At 37.4% G+C, this 19,702-nt stretch overlaps 1 protein-coding gene across 3 annotated transcripts in view; it reads left to right on the top strand.

The window, feature by feature from the left end:
* Positions 1-19,702, top strand: part of Wb (wing blister) — a 197,696-nt gene that overhangs the window by 128,539 nt on the left and 49,455 nt on the right. The window contains exon 1 of one of the 3 annotated variants that reach the window (XM_083041633.1): positions 11,561-13,904. The exons of the other annotated variants lie outside the window; for them this stretch is intronic. Within the exon in view, the coding sequence (XP_082897759.1) occupies positions 12,674-13,904 (1,231 nt within the window). The 5' untranslated portion in view covers positions 11,561-12,673. Of the gene's footprint in view, positions 1-11,560; positions 13,905-19,702 lie in introns of those variants that run through there. 3 annotated transcript variants of the gene reach the window in all.

Below are 19,702 nucleotides of genomic sequence, written 5' to 3'. Positions count from 1 at the left end.
CACACAGAATCTAAAATTTATTATTGCTTACACGAAATATTTATTTATAAATTAAACGTAACAGAGATATATGAGTTGAGCAATTCGGTGAGATTGGATATATGTATATATATATATTAATTAAATTATATTTTAAATTATATTTCAAATTAAAAATGCGTTTTAAAATATAATTTAATTAAAAAATACAGCGAGGAGATTAAAAAAAAACAATATATATAATTGATAGCATAACTGTTTTCCAATCGAAAGTCCCAAGTTTGATTCCCTCGAGTCTGATAATCTTATAAATCCGATATAAACGCGGCTTAGGCATCCAAATTCGAAGCAGCGCGTTGCATGTACGATAGTGCAAAATCGAGGAATGCCGATTTTCTCGGCGAAGATTCTCATTAATCACACGCACGGGACCCTCACGTGGGAATGTTGATAAAACACTTGGTAGAAACCGGACTGATTTTTTTCATTTTTCTCTTCCGGTCGGTCGAACTCTTTGACTTCGATCGTCTCTTTTCTCTTTTTCTCCCTCCTTTTTCTTTGCTCTGTCGACACCTTAATGGGATGCGACACGAGATTTAGAGTAGCGCCAGAAATATGGCGATAATATGCAAATATCCACGTATCGTCTTTAATCATTGCCACCGTATGCGCAACCATCCGGCATCTTCGCCCTATTGTTGATGGGGCGTGCGTAATTTATTGACGATGATTTTCAGAAGCGAGGCGATTATAACACCATAGTGTTATCCAGCCATTATCCACCGGCTGAGATCGAAAAAATCTCAATGCAAAATAGGTAGTGAGATTATGACAGTTCAATAGAGTAGGAATTTTAATTGGTACCACAGTGCTTTGATTTTACAGTCATTCTTACTTTTTTGTAAAAGATGGATAATAACATGCACATCTTTTCGAGAGAACTCGAACAGAAATTATCAAATTTGCGAATAAATAACGTGGTTGTAAGAATATTAATATATATATATATAATTCTTAACATTTTATTTTATTAGTAATATATTAATATACATATATATTAATATATTATTAATAAAATAAGATATAAAAAAACGAAAGAGAAATACACTCATTTACACGCACTCAGTTTCCACGTTTTTGTTTAAAATATCGATAATAATAAATGCGAATAGCAAATAAATTATGAACTGATCCATAAGTTCCATTTTACTTAATAAACTGAATTTTTATATTTAAAATAAATTTTTATTTTATTATCAACCGAATACACGCTTTTATCAGATATTTTATATATTATAAATTATATTATTACTATTAAATATTAATTATTACAACTTGACAAAACAAAGCGCAGTCGCTTTATTGCGCATACAATACATTATTTAAAGACTCTCGATCGCGCTTATCTCGTGTATATCGGGAGTTCGATCGCGTTGGATCGATTCGCAAATCAATCGCCATTGTCCCTCGCGCCCTCGTCGGCGGTTTTACCGAGCTCGGCTTTCGATCTCGTGGTAGCATTCGGCAAGTGGGTGGTAACCGAAGTAATCTTGTTCTCATACATAAAACATGAAGAGCGGCATTATGTGTTGCCCTGCCCCTCTTTGACTTATCGGCGAGACGGCGAGTCGGCGATATTTCGCGACTGCGTCCGCAACACGACGATCGACGACGAAGGTGCTTGTCGTCGAGGGGGAGCTAATGAACGTACACCTCCTTCATAAATTTATGGAACGAAGTTTAATATATATGTATATGTATTACATACGGAGCATTTAAAACGTGCTATAGGCTTCGAAGTAGCGAATCAAGAACAAACGTATCGATATATTTCATGAGAAACGCAAGTGATAAATATTGCGATTGTCTGCAAAATTAGAATTTTTTAAAAGACTCTTTCGTGTACAATGATTAGTTTTCAGAATTGTGCTCGAATTCGCTGTGATTCTTTTTCAAAATTCAAAGACGTATTACAGAGTATCTTAAAAGAAGCATAATAGGAATTTATTTTTTAAAGTTGCATCTCTTCTCTAATATTGAAATTTTATTTATCTCATCTTCATATCACATTATTTTATTTGATACTTGAAATTTTATCAATTATCAACAACTTGAATATTTTTATAATTTTATAATTCTCAAACATATTCAAGATTAAAATTTTATTCATCTCATCTTTGTGTCACTTTATGGATATTATCAATCAATATTTAATTTTTTTATGATTTTGAACATTTTAAAACTTCTTGATTGAGGCGAGGTATTTAAACTTATCTCTACTTTTTTCAGTATCTAAACTTATATGATACTCTCTATTTTTTATCAATAAAAAATAATTCCATTAAATATTTAAAAAACTCTGTGAATAAGAATGATCGTTTATCGTTTATCGTCAGCGCGAAAACTTAGGGCGGGAACGAAACCTCAGTTAAGGAAAATCTTCATCATATTCCCATATCAATATCTGAAAGATCAGTGTTCTCAGTTTTTTGTAAGATTTGCTCAGAGATTCTGTCTTATATATTTTAATTAATATATTTATATTAATTAAATATGTTTATATTATTTAATTTTTTTATGATTTTAAATATTTTAAAACTTATAAAAAATTAAAATAATTTTATTGAAATAATTCAGAAACTCTCTGTAAATATTGTTTGTCGTTTATCGTCAGCGCGAAAACTTAGGGCGGGAACGAAACCTCCGTTAAAGGAAAAACCTTCATCACAAGCCCAGTTAACGATTCCGCGTTAGTCGCTAAATGAGAAATCCCGTTTATTTTCGACGTCGGTTTCCTCCTTCTCCTTCTCTCCTTTCCCGTCTCTGAAAGACAACTCCGTGACGCTCGGGGCGAGAGATCCAGCGAGAGTTTCCTGCCGGCGCAGGACGATCTAGGAATGCGAAGACGGCCGACACTATTAAAGCACGTACATAGCAAGGAAGAGAGCGCGCGGGCCTTTAGATAGAACCACTCCATGGCAATCACCTCCTGGGTGGTCCCGCGATCGCTACGGGCTATCGTTCGTATATAGCATCCTTGTAACTTCATATTAAGTCATTTCCCCGCGCGTTCCCCAACCCCTCGCGAGTAACCTTCCGCCGCGTCAATGAGTCCCCGAGGGTGGAGCCGGTCCTATAAACGGTATCCTGCCACCAGCGAGAGCACCAGGTTGTGTCGACACGCTCGCGCATTCTTTCAGCTCGTTCTTCCCTGAAGAAGGCGCGAACAAACACGAGCGACAGGTGACGAAGGGAGTCGAGTTAGCGGCACGAAGATAACTGCATGTCTTTCTGATAACTGGATAATAATGCGAGAGATAGGCATCGCAGGATCTCCGCGACTGTTGAGACGAAATAACGAGATATAGTTATTACGACGAACTAGAGGCAGCGAAACGGGCAATTTGATCGGCAGATTTCTAAATTCGTTCTTGTCTCATTAATAAGACCAGGATTGAAATTTTATTTACCTCATCTTTGTCTCACATTTATCTTATTTGATACTTGAAATTTTATTAATTATCAATAACTTTAATTTTTATGTAATTTTATGATTAATCCTCAAATATATTCAGAATTTATTAAAATTCTACTTATCTCATCGTTATCACTTTATCTTATTGATACTTAAAATTTTATTGATATCAATAATAATTTGATTTTTTAAATAATTTTATAATTAATCCCCAAATATATTCGATGCTCGCTCAGTATAATACATACGAGATTATTTTTAATAATCTTATTTTTTATAATTCTCTATATTAACATTTGTTACATGATAAAAAATGCCGATTCTCTGCAAGAAAATATTTGCATGTGAAGATTTCGCGCGAAAAAATATAGAAGCGTGAGCTCCCTAATAGAGTCATATGCACGCGCGTCAGCTTACGTATTCGCTAACAGGCTGTATTTTATCTCGAGCACGCTCGAGCGCAGATAAATCCGGGCGAGCGGCGTTTTTCGATATCGGATGGACAGTATTTACGAGATATTAGACTACGCCGAGTTATGATTTAGCCAACTACCGCGGGGCATATGTAGGGCTGTCAGGTTGGACTACGTAATGGAGTCAAATGCGTGCTTTCAGAGCCTACCTGATGAAAAAGCGGAACTGATTTAATATCAATGTCCGGTGTTCGGCGATCGTCGAATCGGCTTGTTAACGAGAGGGAAGCGTAACGTGGCGTGACGGACAGAAAAAGGAGGTAGCCCCGAAAAGTAGTAGTCTTAGAATCCACCATTATTTCACGATCATCTTCTCATATCGCGCCGCCGCGATGGCAGTGGTCAATTTTCGAGAAATAATCGCATCCCGCAAGCATTCGATCGCGCTTGATCTCTTGATAAATCCGGAGCGGTCCGGAGCAACCGGAATATATGTATCTTTCTTCTAAGTCAGACGCGTATCGAGAGATTGTCATAGCTTTTATATTGCAACGAAATATATCTAATAGATAAACATTTTAGCGAAGCATTCAACAACAAGTTATTGAAACTTAATAAAATTTCAAGTATCAAAAAGATGAAGCGACACAAGGATAAAATAAATAAAATTTTAATTAATCCTCAATATATTTGTGGATTAATTATAAAATAATTCCAGCTATTGATAATTAATAAAATTTCAAGTATATTCCGTAATCTTTGTCGAGGAGCATTTTTCTTATATCCGCCCACGCGAAAAATATAACAGCCGCGCGTAACATCTCAACGCCTCGAGATATACAAAAGACGCTGCCGAGACCGATCATCGATTTATGCAAACGTCGATCGTTAATAGCGGTGACATACGACCGGGCATAATTACTTGCGTTATCGCTCGGTTATACGCGGTGGGAATACAGATGCACGTGGGCGCGTGAATGAAGCGAGATGAACGAAGAGTATAAAGAGAGGATGAGGACGGGATACTGATAGTCCGTGACGTATTTATCAATAAGTTCTTATTAACGATAGCCGCGAGCGCGCGACGCGAATTTATCACTCGCACGAGCAAATTTCATGAAATCACCTGGGAATCCACATGCATCAAAATATTATTATTATTAGACTAAAATGTTTATTTTTAGCGCGACATAACGGTCCCTTTTGTTAAAAGAACGAGTTCGAAGGCGTGTAACGTTTCCTGTTTATTGTCAAACCGATACTCTTTTCTTCACGGTGAGTAATGTAAATGAATGGGAAATTATCATAACATAGAGAATGAATATTCTCGTTGTATTATAAATATGTAACGCGAAGATTTTATTACACTTCTAATAGTTTCGGTAAACAATAAATTTTTTTCCTAAGTTACATTGATTTTACGATCGTGTAATATCGCAGAAAAAAATTCTGGCATTCTGAAAAGAACTTACGACAATGATACAGCTTAATTTTGCACCTGATGATAGCATCTGATACGTGATAAAATCCGATGAAAAAATATGAGACATCGCAACATCCGCGCAAAGCACTATGCAACATCTTCGCATCTTATGCCCTCGGCTACCTGCGCTGATTAGGTCTTTCTCATCTGGCTAATCTCGCCTTGGTGTGTCTGTATCTTCGTTTGTCTGTCTCATACTCGTTCATGAATGGCTCTCTCAGAGTCCCGCGAGCCTTCAGCGTGTGAATCCCATGTATAGAAGGGGAAAGGAGGCACAATGAACAAATACTCGTATACGAGTCGCGGCCGACTTTCTACATTTGTAGCCTCGATCTTCGGATGCTCGTGGGTATCCGAGAGAAAGACGTCGCGGACGAAGAAGATCGATTGACGAGGATCGCGCACTCGGGAAAATCGTGGAAAAAGGCGGACGACGCGATCGCGGAAGTGAGGTATTGTACGACATCTCCGTATGCGGAACGAGTGGGCTTTATAAAAGCAGCCGTGCCCACGCAAACATGTGCTCGGTATCGTCGATCTTGCTTTTGCTTCGCTCCGGTATATCTATACCCATCGTCGTCACGTATACACATATTCCACCTGTGCCGTGAATACTCTATGGAATTGGTCGAGTCTCTCCTCTCTTGACAAACGCCGCTCTTTGACTTCGTCGGATGATCTTAATCCCATTGTCCCGATTTCTTAATTTACTTGTGAAATCTAGCAAAAATTTACCACAGATTGTTTTCTGAAATTGATATTTACGAGAAATTTTATTTTCCAATTTTAATATTTTAATAAATATTTTTTAAATAAAAAATTCGATGATACCGAAATAAATTCGCGGACGCGAAAGCGAGAGTTTCATCTTTCCGCTGTTTGTTTGCGTTCGCCATTTCGGCGATAATTTCGTCGCTAAATCTTCGACGGATGTCTGTCTTTCGATAATCGCGAGATAAAATTGATTGTTTCTTGTTTTGACGTTTTACAACGCGATTCTCGCATCCGCGAGATTGTCGCGGAATCGCGACATTAAATGCGGAAAGTGCAATCCGCGAATAATTGTGAACGAACCTTGATACTTCGACTTTAAAAATCATTTTTATTTTTACTTGGCGAGTTGACATATATGCATTTAGGAAAATTTAGAGTTATAAATTATACATTATTTAAAAGATTTTTGCATACGCACATAAAAAATTCTTATATAGAAAAAATTATATAATATAATATTAAATTATATATTATTTAAATTTATTATATATATTTAAAAATTATATAACATTAAATTAAATATTATATATTTTAAAAATTTTTACACGGCAAAAATATTCACGTAAACGAAAGATCACGGAGATAAAGATATATTATATTTGTCAAGATAAAATAAAAAAGTTTGCAAAGGTGAGGCAAAATTGTCAAGCGCGACTCGGAGATAGATAGATAAAAATATCTGAGAAACCAGATACGCGAGAAGACTAAGCAGAAATATTGCACAGCCTCGCATTACCATAACTTTGTTAGATCTGTCGCTCGAATTAGAAACCGCGCTCGAATAGTGCATTCGAATGCACTATGTCTCTCTTTTGCCGAAAGTGCATTCCGGAAGTCGCGTCGAGTGTCGACCCTCGTTGACGCGGCAGAACTCGTTGGAGGACCTTCGTTGATGCATTCGATCGTCAATCATCGAAGCCCCTCATTATATGTTTTGCGAGCCGGATTTATATTTATATCGTACTTTCGGTGGGCGCGTCCTATATGCCGCACCTGGCCATCGCCGATGAAGCGACACGATGCACGTGCATATATCACGAATGCCATTTATCGTGAATGATTCGCGGATCGTCGCCTGGTGAAGTCTGTATATCACGCGAGAACCTCGTAAAATCACGTCTACGAGACATTATGTCTTGTCTACGTGATCCTTACAAGATCCCTCCAACGCGTAAATCTAAAAAAAAATCTAAAAATGTAAACCATGTAGGAGATGAATTATTTCTCATAATTTATCATTTTATACGTGAGAAAACACATGCTAAATTAATAGGCTAGGTATCCTGAATAAAATGGAAGATAAAGGAAGATAAAATCGTCATCGACATCTAATTAATTTATAATACGCAATCTGAAAGAGTATTTAAAATAATTAATATATTATAAATCAATTAATATTATATATTAATTTTAATTAAATATATTTTAAAAATTAATAATTAAATACATATATTACAAATATAGTAGTTATTAATTAATTATTAATTATTTAAAATATGTATATTAATTATTAAGTTCTCTCTTTCTCTCTCTTATTACATAATTTTTAAAATAATATACAAATATCTATCGTTGCATAGTGAGAAACTCATAATATTGTTATTATTTGCTGCGAAATTAATAATTGGAAATTAAATTAAATTTTTTTATTTAAAAAAAAACAAGAAAAATATCTGCAGCAGTCCTTTCCTGAATATATATGCAGAAAGATTATACTTACACCCCTTGTGTGTCTCAACACATATATGAATATCCAAGACTAATTGCGAACATCGCTTCGCGGTAGTCGCTGCATCGCGTGAGTGCACGAAAAACACGATGTTTTACACGAGAATGAGCGCCACAAGTGGACGATTATTATTTTATTATTAATCGTTACACGTCGATTAAATGAAGTCACCGTATTCTGTGTTCTCTCTCTTTCTCTCGGATCTCGCTGATCTCTGGATCGCGTGAGATTAATCTTATCGCGAGTGAAAATGAAGAAGCGAAATATCAAGTGAGTTGTCTTTTTCGAATAGTCGACGCGCGATCGCTGAACTTGTCATTATGATTATGAAGAAGTGTACGCTCCCGTCTAGAGCTGATGGCGAAGATTATTAATCATGACGACGACGATGCGAGGTGAGTCGGGAACTTTTCCCGACGTCGGAAATTATTACGAAAGAATATGTGACACAGCGATATTTCATAGATAAATGCCGCTTTCAAAGTCGAATCTATAATGTATATATTACACAATCAATGCCGAACCATGTTTTCCTTTTCGTAAGAGAAGTGTATGCCTATAATATCGGACCTATTTTTAAAATCTCATATTTGGACAGAAGATATTCTTTAGAGAATAAAAATGGAATAAATTACGTGGATTTACACAGACTTCTGATTTCTAATAAATAAACAAAACTTTTTCGATAACATAATCTATTTTTGAGTGGAAATATAAAAAATGATAATATTTTCATCTTATTCTAAACTTCTTAAAAAAAAGATAAATAATTTTATTAACAAAATAAAAGACTATAACCGTCTCGATTATAAAAGCGTCTCGCTGCCGACTTATTTTATAGGATCGACGAATTCGCCTTTATACATCCGCATCCGAGGTTCGATCCCGATGATATAAATACGATTGACAGATCGCTCGCGCGATTTACACGTGTCGAAACACGGGGCTGGTTAACGCGTCGTGGTGCCCCGCGATGTCAGAGGAGAGCCGGAGTTTGTCGTGAGCAAACTGAGATCGATGACATCGTACTCTGAGGACCTCACGACACGCGGTAGAGAACTCACAAAAGAGTTCCGTCTCATAAAGACGGACGTGAATTCACGACTCACGATCTCGTGCGCAGGCTCCGTGTGCGATCGCATACCTTTCTCTCTTTAATCTATTATAAAAATCGCTTTCTCATAATAACGCGACACTATTGCTCAACGCTGAACATATGTATGATAGCGAGTATAAAACGAAGTTACGTTCGACATAGTAAGCCATAGGTGGTCTAAACGGTTTGTGTTTGTCCGAGTGGCAATGAGAAAAAAAAGAGAAAAAAACATATGAGGTGCGGTAGCACCTAGTGTTATTAATAGTTGTGCAAGAAACGATAGATATAATTTGGAAATGACGCGAGAAAGAGAAAGAAAGAAATGTTAGATACGTTGAAAAAATATCGAACCGGGAATTATTCGCGTTAACTTTTTCTTAATCTTAAATATAGACTATAAGATGTGAACGTATAACTTCCATTTACTTATTAGGGAACATTCCACACGTAGAAATGTACCAATTATTTTCACACCATTCCGATTTAGATTATATACACATTTTCTTGATTATCCAATCTTTCAAATTATCTAGTATCTAATTATATATTATAAATTCAGGAATTTGTTAATTTATATATTCGGGTCGCTCAATTTCCAGATTTTCAGATTTGTTTAAATTGTTACTTTATCCTATATTTAATGTGATTTTAATCAATCTTGGCAAGCTTGTTTTTCAAGGCATGCTTGGCTCGTATAAGTATTGATAAGTACACCTTAGTAAGTGCACTCACGGCGGACATGCGTGGCTGATGGGATCACGTGTGTGATATGTTCATAAAGTCCGCAATTAAACACCCACCGGAGATTTGTTGTATGCGACACACGCGGCTTTCCGTATTTAATTAACGAGAAGAGCGGTCGCTTTGTATCACCCACGGTGTGCGGGGAAATGACAGGTGTCTGACACGTGCGATCCCCGGAAAGACCTTATGCGTCGCGCGTACAGGGTGGTCTCTGTATAAACTGTTCTTCTACGTTACAATCAAGTTAAATATTATATCTTCGCTAGAATTAATCGCAGCCAACGCAAACGATCGTAAATCTTGCCTCTTTTATTATTAATGTTTTAAAATTTGCACAGAAATTTTATACAAAATGATTGACTCAAATCTCCCTAATTTGTATCAATTTACTTTTAATTAATTTGCTTTCCCATCATTTTAATTAATTTAATTTTTTTAATTTTTTATTTTATTCTATTTTATTTTATTTATTTTAATTATTTTATTTTTTTCACAATCTGAACTAATTTTTAATTAATTAATTTTTTTACTCTGCTTAAAAAAAAGGCATCCGCGAGTTATTCCAAGATTTGATTGCTTGATTTTTCGTAGAAGAGTTAAAGGATTCAGAGGACAACGCTCCTTAAGACGATGTCCTCGACTACTGTCTGCACGTATACTATCCGTTGCTGGTCGCTAAAAGGGTAACGCTAATAGACGTCACGTTTCTCAAGCCTACGAGCGTGGCTTGAAATTGCATAATGCGGAAAATGACGTGCGATTGAAACATATACCGCGATCTTTATGGGTCATCGAGCGCGAGTGTTTATTTCTCTCTCGCTCTCCCTCTCTCTCCCCGACACTTTGTTAACGTCTTTTTTCCTTATTAGCGTAAATAAGAGAACGCTTTGATCTTTAGAGTATCTTTTCTAAATCCCGCGAAAGAGAGTCAAATACGTGTCAAATGGATCGTAAATTTCCGGCATTCACATCATCCGGCGACAATGTCGGGAATTTGACATTTTATTTTTTTCTCTCGTCTCTAGGAGTCGTAAATCACGGCTGTCCTCAAAATCGCGTATTGTCACGTCAGGTGACAATGCGTACATTGTCGTCTCTCTCGTAACAATGAACGAGCTACGACTTCCGTCATTTAAATCATTCAACGCGATATGCCATATGGATATTTAAAAAAAATCGCTGACTTACAATTGTGTTCAATTTTTTAAAAAATAAAATTAATCTACGCGTTTTCTGTCATCGCGTTGCAGAATTATGCGAATAATAATCGAGCGGCAAAGAAAGCGAGAGATATACAGCGAGATACTCTTATCGATGTAGGTCTAGATAAGGTGTAACGACACTGACGTTAAAAAAGAAAAAAAAATCGTTATCGCTAGTCTGTGCAGTTTTGTGCAAAACTATCCGCGAGAACAATCACTCGGTATCGAATAATTTACATTAGAGATCCGTCGCAAAATTTCACTTACTTGACTAAAAAAAAAGATCGAGGAGGCCGCGAGAGATTTTCGCTATGCGTGTTCGTGATCGTGAAACTTTTACATCATCAAAGAGGCGAGATCGCAATTGACGTCACCGATATCTCTCAACCCGTTCGTATCTAAATAGTCGGGAATGCGATGAGAATTGCTCGTCCCGGTGTATCGATGCTCCGAACCGAATGTCCGCACACCCACGTGCGCGGCATAGTAAACAGAGAGAGAGATTCGGCTTCTTCCTCCCGAAGAGGAGGAGAAGATGGACATGAATGCCGGCATGGAAGAAGAAGAAGAAGAGGCAAAGCGGAGAGGTTCGCGGAGAGAGCGAAAGAGAGAGAGAACCACAGCCAGCTAATGGCAATGGTATCAAGTCAGTGTCTCGCGAGCCGCGCTCGAGGCCGGTACACGTCACCTCGTCGCGGTCCACGTGCTCCGCTCTTTTTTTTTTTAAGAATAAAACAAAACTAAAAGTACAAAGCAGCTTTAGATCTTTCACCTGAAAATCTAAAAAAATTCGCGAAAATTTCGCAAATGATTTCTTCGTGCTCCGAAATTTCGCCGTTTTCTCTCTCTATTGTATATTGTTGGGCAAATTGTTTAGTGGATTGTATAGCGTATAGGTTTTTCGTTAGATACGAAAAAATTATTTGCAAATTTTAGATAAAATTTTTGATTGAATGAAACGTTTGCTCTGCGAGTTCAAAGAGGAAGGAGTACGATGAAGGTGTATTGAGGGAGGAATCTGGGGAGATTTTTTTTTTTAAGGACACCAATGCGGAAGAATTATGTCGGCAAGAAACCTGAGTGCCTGTCGATAGTGTGAGTGATTCATCGAATGTTTCGCGAGGTTGTCGCCGACTTTCTCTAAAGTCGAACAGCAAACTCGGACGGTTTGCTGAAGAGTGTGATTGTTGCAATGTGAAAATAATTTATTATCTCCTATCGCAAAATCTCTAAGGTTGAAGTTGTGGATACAATTCTAAATCCTATCGTAAATTTATTTCCCGTCCAAGATACAATAATGCGCCTAAAACAACGAAAACTTTGAAAATTCTAATATTTTATGCGATTTAAAATTTAATTTAACATTTTTTAAAATAAAATCACAAGAATCTCCGTCATCACGTCAAAGTTACGTTCTTACTAGCCTGAAAGATATTCAAGAATCATCCTGGGCGGTTCCAACGTTTCGGTTCTTCTTTCCTGTATCTTTAGCTCTCAAAATTAAAGTTACGTAACGATCAACTTTGAAAACGTCATCAAAATTACACCGATAAATCTCGTAAATACTATATCAGCAATGTCGAAAATTGCCAATCTTTGATACTGTTCGAATCACAAATATTTCAAGAGAGTGATCCGTGATCAATCCTATAAAACAAAATCGATCGAAGAGCGAAGAAGATATTCTCTCAAGGGATCGCTCGAAAAGATATGCGATCGACCTGACAGGTGTCCTGTAGAGGACGAGACGATCTTCTTTCTGACTATGGGGTAGAGAAATGTACCCCGGAAGATCAATCTGGGCCGTGCTGGCCCTCGGAGCAGGGATCGTTTTGCTGTCGGGTCTGCAATGGTGGAGCGAGTCGATTCGAATCGACGGATCAGAAGGCGATGGTCCGCTCATTTTCGAGCGATCTTCGAGAAAAGTCTCGAAGGATATCGATGACATTTTCCTCGGGTTACGGCAGCTTGAACATGATAGGGGATCGAAGCGGAACGATCAAGATATTCCGCGAAACGCGGAAAACGAGGAGAAGGGAATTTTCACCGCGTTTTTCCGGCCGATTATCGAAGCTGATGCTTCCATTAAGAGACGACGCGATAAGATCGAGGAAGATTCGCGTTTCTCGCCCGGAGGACCAACGTCGATCCTAGAATCTTCAGAAGAAGATAAACGGCGATTTGCCGCAGGAATGCGGGAGGACCAGCTGCTTTTTTTTCGCGAGGATCGTCTGAAACGAGCTGAATCTGCTTCCGCGGAGGCGATTCAGGATCGTAAAGATTTGACGAGAGAACGGGATTCTGCGAGAAGAGGGCAAGATTTTCGCGAAGGGAATCTCAGAGAATCCGAGATCAAAAATAATAACAAGAAGGATGAACCTGATCTTTCGATTAATGAAGAAGGCAGATCTCCGGCAGATGCTCTCTCCGAGGATTTAAATAACAACATCGATAATGAATTTCGTGATGAAAGTGATGATGACAAGGAGGAATCTACAAGTGTCTTTCAAATTCTGGATTCCATCATTCCCCCGGATAACAAAAGGGGCAAAGTGACCCGCGGTGAGGACTCGAAGGACCTGATGGTCGCGAATAATTTCGCGTTGACGAATCAGGATCGAACGATCGACCCGAGTGCACTCATTTCGAAATTTCGGCCGATTTTTGTATCGCGAAAGAAACGCAAAACGAGGAAAACAATACAGCCGATGATCGTCCTTCGGAAGGACGTCGCTCCGGTGTACGGAGGTAGGAGCGATGACGCGATTCGGAAGACGGAAAATCGACGAAAGCGACACGCGAATTATTATTCCGCTCAATCGGCCACCCCAATGGCCTACGTGCACATTCAACCAGCATATCCGGCGGTGCCGCCCACGAGCCGGAAGTGCGTACGGTGTATGGTTGTCTACAAGCCGTGTCCTTCGAAACCGCGACTGCCGCCCAGGATCGTGCTTCCTAGTTATAGATATCACGAGCCGGCCAGCAAATGGCGAGGACTCAAGTACGGTGAGTAAATACCTCGCTAAGGATTCGCCGACTTCCCTGTTGAACGATCGTCGCGCTTGCTTCGTGTTTCAATTGTAATTAATTAATTTTTTCTTTATTGTAATTTGTCAGGTTGTTATTCTCATGCATCTTTTGCTGATATTAATAGTTATAATCATATGTATTTGTACTAAAGGGATCTCTTTTTTTATATATATAAATATATAAATAAATAAATTAATGTTTCTGCTGAAAGCAGAATCTCAACTCTTATTTACGAATCGTTTAAAATGCAGCATGTCTTGGTTGTCATAAAAAATTATTTTTCTGTTGCGCGATTTAATCGATATTTAAAAAGAAATGAATTAGCTGACTTTTTTGACACATGGAAGAAAAATCGCCTTCGTAATAATAATCGATCATAAATAATCGAATAGTATAAAATGCAATAGCATGAGCTGATTGCATATTAATTGTCATGAAAAAATTATCGATTTTTCGATTGCGCGATTTAATCGATATTTGAAAGAAAATGAATCAGCTGACTTTTTTTCGAAGACGTTTGGAAGAAAAATCGTTTTCGTAATAGTTGATCATAAATAACCGAGAACGCGGAGCATATGGAGATTCACCGACTAATTTCCCGGTAGAATGCATTAATCATTTACATCGTCGTAATGCAATATCGTTAAGCGTTTCCACGCCCCTGATTCGTCATCTAGCACTAGTATACTATCTCGCCGTCGAGATCGAAGTTAACAGGTTCGAGAGCTCGAGATCGATCGGATCGATCGGAGAGAAACGAGATGAGATGCGAAACGCAAGAAGAGGATACATAAAAGAAGACATTACAATTCTCTTTACAACATTACAATTCTCTTGAATTATTCAGCCGTACATGATTTACAGTGCGAGTGCCTGTTGGCAACCACATTAGTTAGCGGTTACAACTTCCGTCGCCGAGCGCGATTTCCTCCTTATAGCTGTTACCATCTCGCGTCGATCAGACGCTCGACCTTCGACCTTCGACGAGGGGAAAGGAACTCGAAGAGCACACGGATGTGGGCTCATTAACGGTGCATCGCTCCAAGTTTCGCGCGGTATAAACAGCGACGCGATAAATCGTAATCAATGTAGGTATTAGAGGAAGGATAGGCCGATGTGGAAGATAGGATAATACTTGTGCAAAGCACTCTGTTCCCCTATTTTGAGACGGATACAAAATTTGAATAAATTATCCTCGGAATCTGAAATCTGCTACTCTCATATGCATTTCGAGTGCGTTAAGACGATTTGTCTGGCTGTAGAAAAATGTGCGACGACGATACGAAGGTTCTCGAGCGCGAGAGAGCATCTCATATATTTGGGGACTTACCTAATCGAGGGTGGTATCTCATAAGAAAGGTATTTTAGAGACTACACTAACGTTTCGTGGTAATATTTACGCTGATAAATACCGCAAATATTTGATCACGTAGACAGACACTTTTATACTTCTATACTGTTGTTGAGATATATCTACTGACGTCTTGCGCGTCTTATATGTATATGCATATTTCTGTTCCACGTTTTAACATTCTTACAAGATAAAAAATTGCAATTATATTCAAATTAAAAAACTAATTTAAAAATAATTAATTTTTAATAATTCTCCCTATATATATAAGTTAATTATGTATATATATATATATATATATATATATATATATATATACATATAGTATATAAACTATAAAGGTTTCTCTCCCCAAATTAATTATTTTTTCTTTTTCTTTGATTGCAATTTTTAATTGTATCTTTCTTTAAACAAAATATTGAGGAAAATGATTAAAGCGAAACACGCTTTTTTTTCTATAAAATGTACAGACTTATTTACAATTAGTTGATTGTCAAATTGACACGATAAATTACTTCGTACGAAGTAATCACATATGAATAAACATTCGCGTGCGGTGACGTTCAATAATTCAGCACGATTATTATACGATCGCGATCGAGCTTAATCAATTTTAATATGGGGGGCGGAAGGAGGAGAGGGCACGAATCGTGCGTTTCACATCCGACGACACGGCATCCATCGTTTACAAAGTTACGAGCTACTCGGAGAGTTGGGAGTCGTCCCGACCCCGACGACGAGCGACGTCCGCAAAAACGATGGTGCTTAAACCGGCCCCGGTTTGCTCTCGCACCGCGAGATCCTGTAATCGCCCGTGGAAGTGCACGCTCGCTCGCTCGCAGGGTGGCCTGGGCGTAGATCTCCGCGTTGACGCGCGCCGGATCGCGCGGCGCGCGAGTTTTAATCACCGTCATCCTCTCGACGTCGTTCAATATCCATTAAATTTCCCGGCTCGGATTCCGCGGACGAACGCTCTCGCTCGCGCGAATAATTCACGGCGGCGCGCTGATTTTTTTTCTCGCGATCTTAGCGTGCGCAGAATCATTAAATCTATTTATTCACACATTTTTAATATAATTTTAATGAAATAATATTTAATATTTTTTCAATAAATTCCTGAGACGTTTAAAAAAATAGCATTTTATTCTTGTGAAAAAATTAGAGTTTTCTCTAACTTTAAAGATTAAAATTTAAAATAATAAATAATATGATCAATAGAAAAATAGGAGGGCGAGACATTTTATGCTTATTAAAAAAATTGATGTTAAAATTGTGCTTATTAAAAAATTGATTAATATTTATTTTGGATTAATAAATCGTAAGCCAACTCTGAGATAAAAGAAGACTGTCGTACTTTGTTATGCGTTCAAAGATAATTGCGAAATTTTCATCGCGGCATGAAATTTCAATTTTGTTCTGTCGTCCACCTTAGATTAGCGATTTTGCTCGCAGTCCGTCTGCGCAAATATGGGGTGTGTATGCGTGAAAATCGGTAATCGTGCGTGGAAAAGTGCGTCGGGGTGGGCGCAAAAGCGCAGTCGGCCATCGAGAGGCGTCATAAATGCACACTTCTATATCTTTATGTGCACTTTATCAACATTCTGAATCAGAAACTTTTTTCTGAGATAAATAAAAGAATTTAACTGTACTTTTTATATATATCTCTAGCATTTGTTTATTAAAATAATATTATACATAACAATATATTATCGATCAACGAGATGCAGATTTGCATCTTAATTCTTAAATAGTAATATATAATCTTATAATTATAATACTCGAAAATATTTCGTAATATGTCCCTTAATCCTTTTGATAGAAAAGAGAGAGAACTTTTTCTCGTACTATATATAAGAGTCCCGTAAGAATGATTGCGTAACATCGCAGGAATATTAAACTTGTGTAGTAACGTATCAGCGTAGCTCAAGCAGATTACTGTCACTCGCAATGTGCCAACGACTCTCGTTCGCCTTCGAACAAAAATAAGACTCTAATACGACAATCGCGAAGGCGTTTCCTCGGTTCTAATCTCCTTCGTCATGGGGATTATATTTAATTAACGGTAGTTACACTGCACCTTTCCAAATGTAAAACTAAGGCAATTATCATACATGCAAATTTAACGTAAAAAAATATTTTAACACACAAATAAATAAATATAAAAATAGATATATTTATTTTTAATCAAATTACTCAATTTTATTTTTAACATATATTTATTTATTTATATTTATATATTTCAAATATATATATATATATGTCAAAATATTTTTGCCTGACATGATATATTTTGAAAATGCGTCAAATTTATAAGGCAAAAGAATCGTAAAGATTTATATTTATTTGTAAAACCCCATCGCTCTCATCATTTCCTTTCTATCTAGAGATATAATCAGACATATCGACTGAAATTCACATATAGGCCGTCGTAAAGTCACGATAAAGAAAGCGCAAGAGACGTTTCAATCCACCTCCGGTTCTCCTACCTTCTCGTCTCGTTGGTCGGCCGACAGGACATCAACCGCGCGATAAGAGTAATTTACAACGGGGATATAAGCAACCCCTTTTGGCTCCTCTCGTCGGAAGAAGCTTGCCTGCCCTTCCTTCCGTTATATTTGCTCTTATTTTCGTTCCGCCGTAACTCACATCGCGCGGGTTTACTTAAACGCACGCGCGAGCTCGCAGGCAAGCACGCACGCGGATCAAAGGTCTGAAAAGACGCATCTTATTCCCGCGATGATCCCTCGCGATGCGATGTGATGCTTCGCCTAAGCGAGATTGCCTTTGTATCCTTTTAAACGAAACGACTCGCGCGCACGATATACCACCGAGGAAGCTTCCTTCCCGAGTCGAGATAAAATTTTTCGAGCGCGGGATAGAGAGTGTGTGCTCTTCTCGGGTTATATATACACGCGGAACGCACACTCTGGGGAAAAAAGCGTATAACAATGGCAACATTGTGTTCGTGAAGGGATTCGCATCGTCAAGTTAGCTTTACGAGTGAGATTTTACTTACCTGGGTCAAGATTTTCTTTCAGTCTCGCAACCTTAAATTTTTAATTCAATTTTTAATTTATATATTAATACTTGAAGCATTTAGCCTCTCTTGAAACTATTTATAGTTTTGCCGACACTACTTTTTTAATTTTTAAATGAGAAACTGTTTATAAATATATATGTATATTTAAGGTATAAAATAAGAGCTCTCTTAATTCCTACGAAGTTATTGAAATTTTTTTAAATTTTTGAAACATGAGAAAATTGAAGTTAAAAATAGAAATAAATTTTAGTGAAGAGAAAAAAATCATGCTCTAGAATTATAACACAGATTATTATAATTTTATTTGTGATAATTATTTAAATTATCGCTTGATAAATACTTTAATGTCTTTAACAAGGAGAGTTTCTTTTGCTCTGCGCCAAAAGGTGTAAATCATTTTCATTCTTTATCTTTGTGTGTCATTTATTCGAAACGTCATCGTCGCGCTTAAATTGTCTTCGTGCTGCAGTCGACGCTTTTTATCTTTGCGGTAATCTTGTTCAGTCACGTTGCTACATTGTATTGAATTTTAGCCATCGACTGCTCGTCGATCCTGTGAAATCTCGCGTGAAAAGGATTAACGAAGGAGTTTGCGATTAGTGTCAGATGCTCTTACATGAATGGTCCGATTCATTAATCGATAAAACGGAAGATTTACGATCTGAAATCTACAGCGAGTCGATAAAATTAAAGATGTATCGAGATTTAGCGACAGATCTGTAAAAGTAAAGTCTATAAATCAGATATTCGGAATAATTAAAATTTTGCAAATTGATAAATCGATAAAAATAGAACATTCATGAATATCGCGATTGCAATCGCATGATAAGTAAACAGTTCACGAAAAATTCACGCGAATTATCTAATATCTGTATGGCTTGTATAAAAAATCGGTAATGCGTTTTACGGCTAATTTATAAATTTGATTCAGCAAAATTAATTACGCCGAATTGACAGAATCCTGAAAGAAGTCAGAAACTGTATAGATCTCTTTAGCGAAAAGTCTCTCTATGAATTGTATCAAATTTTTAAAGAACGAGATGCAAAAACTCGATAAAGAGAGGTGGCATGATTTATATTTGGAAATTCTAAACACGATATTCCGGTAGTAGCGTGATAAATCGCATCTTCCTCGGGTTAATCGTTTATTAACGGTATCAAGATCTGCCCATCGCTGCTCGTAAATTCTCGATTCGTTTCTAACTCATTATAGCATCCTCTGGGCCCTTCGCGCCGAGCATGAGGTAGGCATAAACTGAATTAAGATCAGCGTCATTAAATTATTTTAAGTCGAGCACAGGCGCGACGTGTGTTGATAATCGCGATTACGATATGTCGATTAATATTTGATCGAATCTAATTAAACATTAACTACTTCAAGTA

Source organism: Prenolepis imparis, unplaced genomic scaffold, assembly GCF_030444845.1.
Source record: "Prenolepis imparis isolate NDT839.2.m4 unplaced genomic scaffold, iyPreImpa1.0 SCAF_7, whole genome shotgun sequence".
NCBI classification, from domain to species: domain Eukaryota; kingdom Metazoa; phylum Arthropoda; class Insecta; order Hymenoptera; family Formicidae; genus Prenolepis; species Prenolepis imparis.
This window is presented reverse-complemented; position numbering and strand designations above follow the sequence as displayed.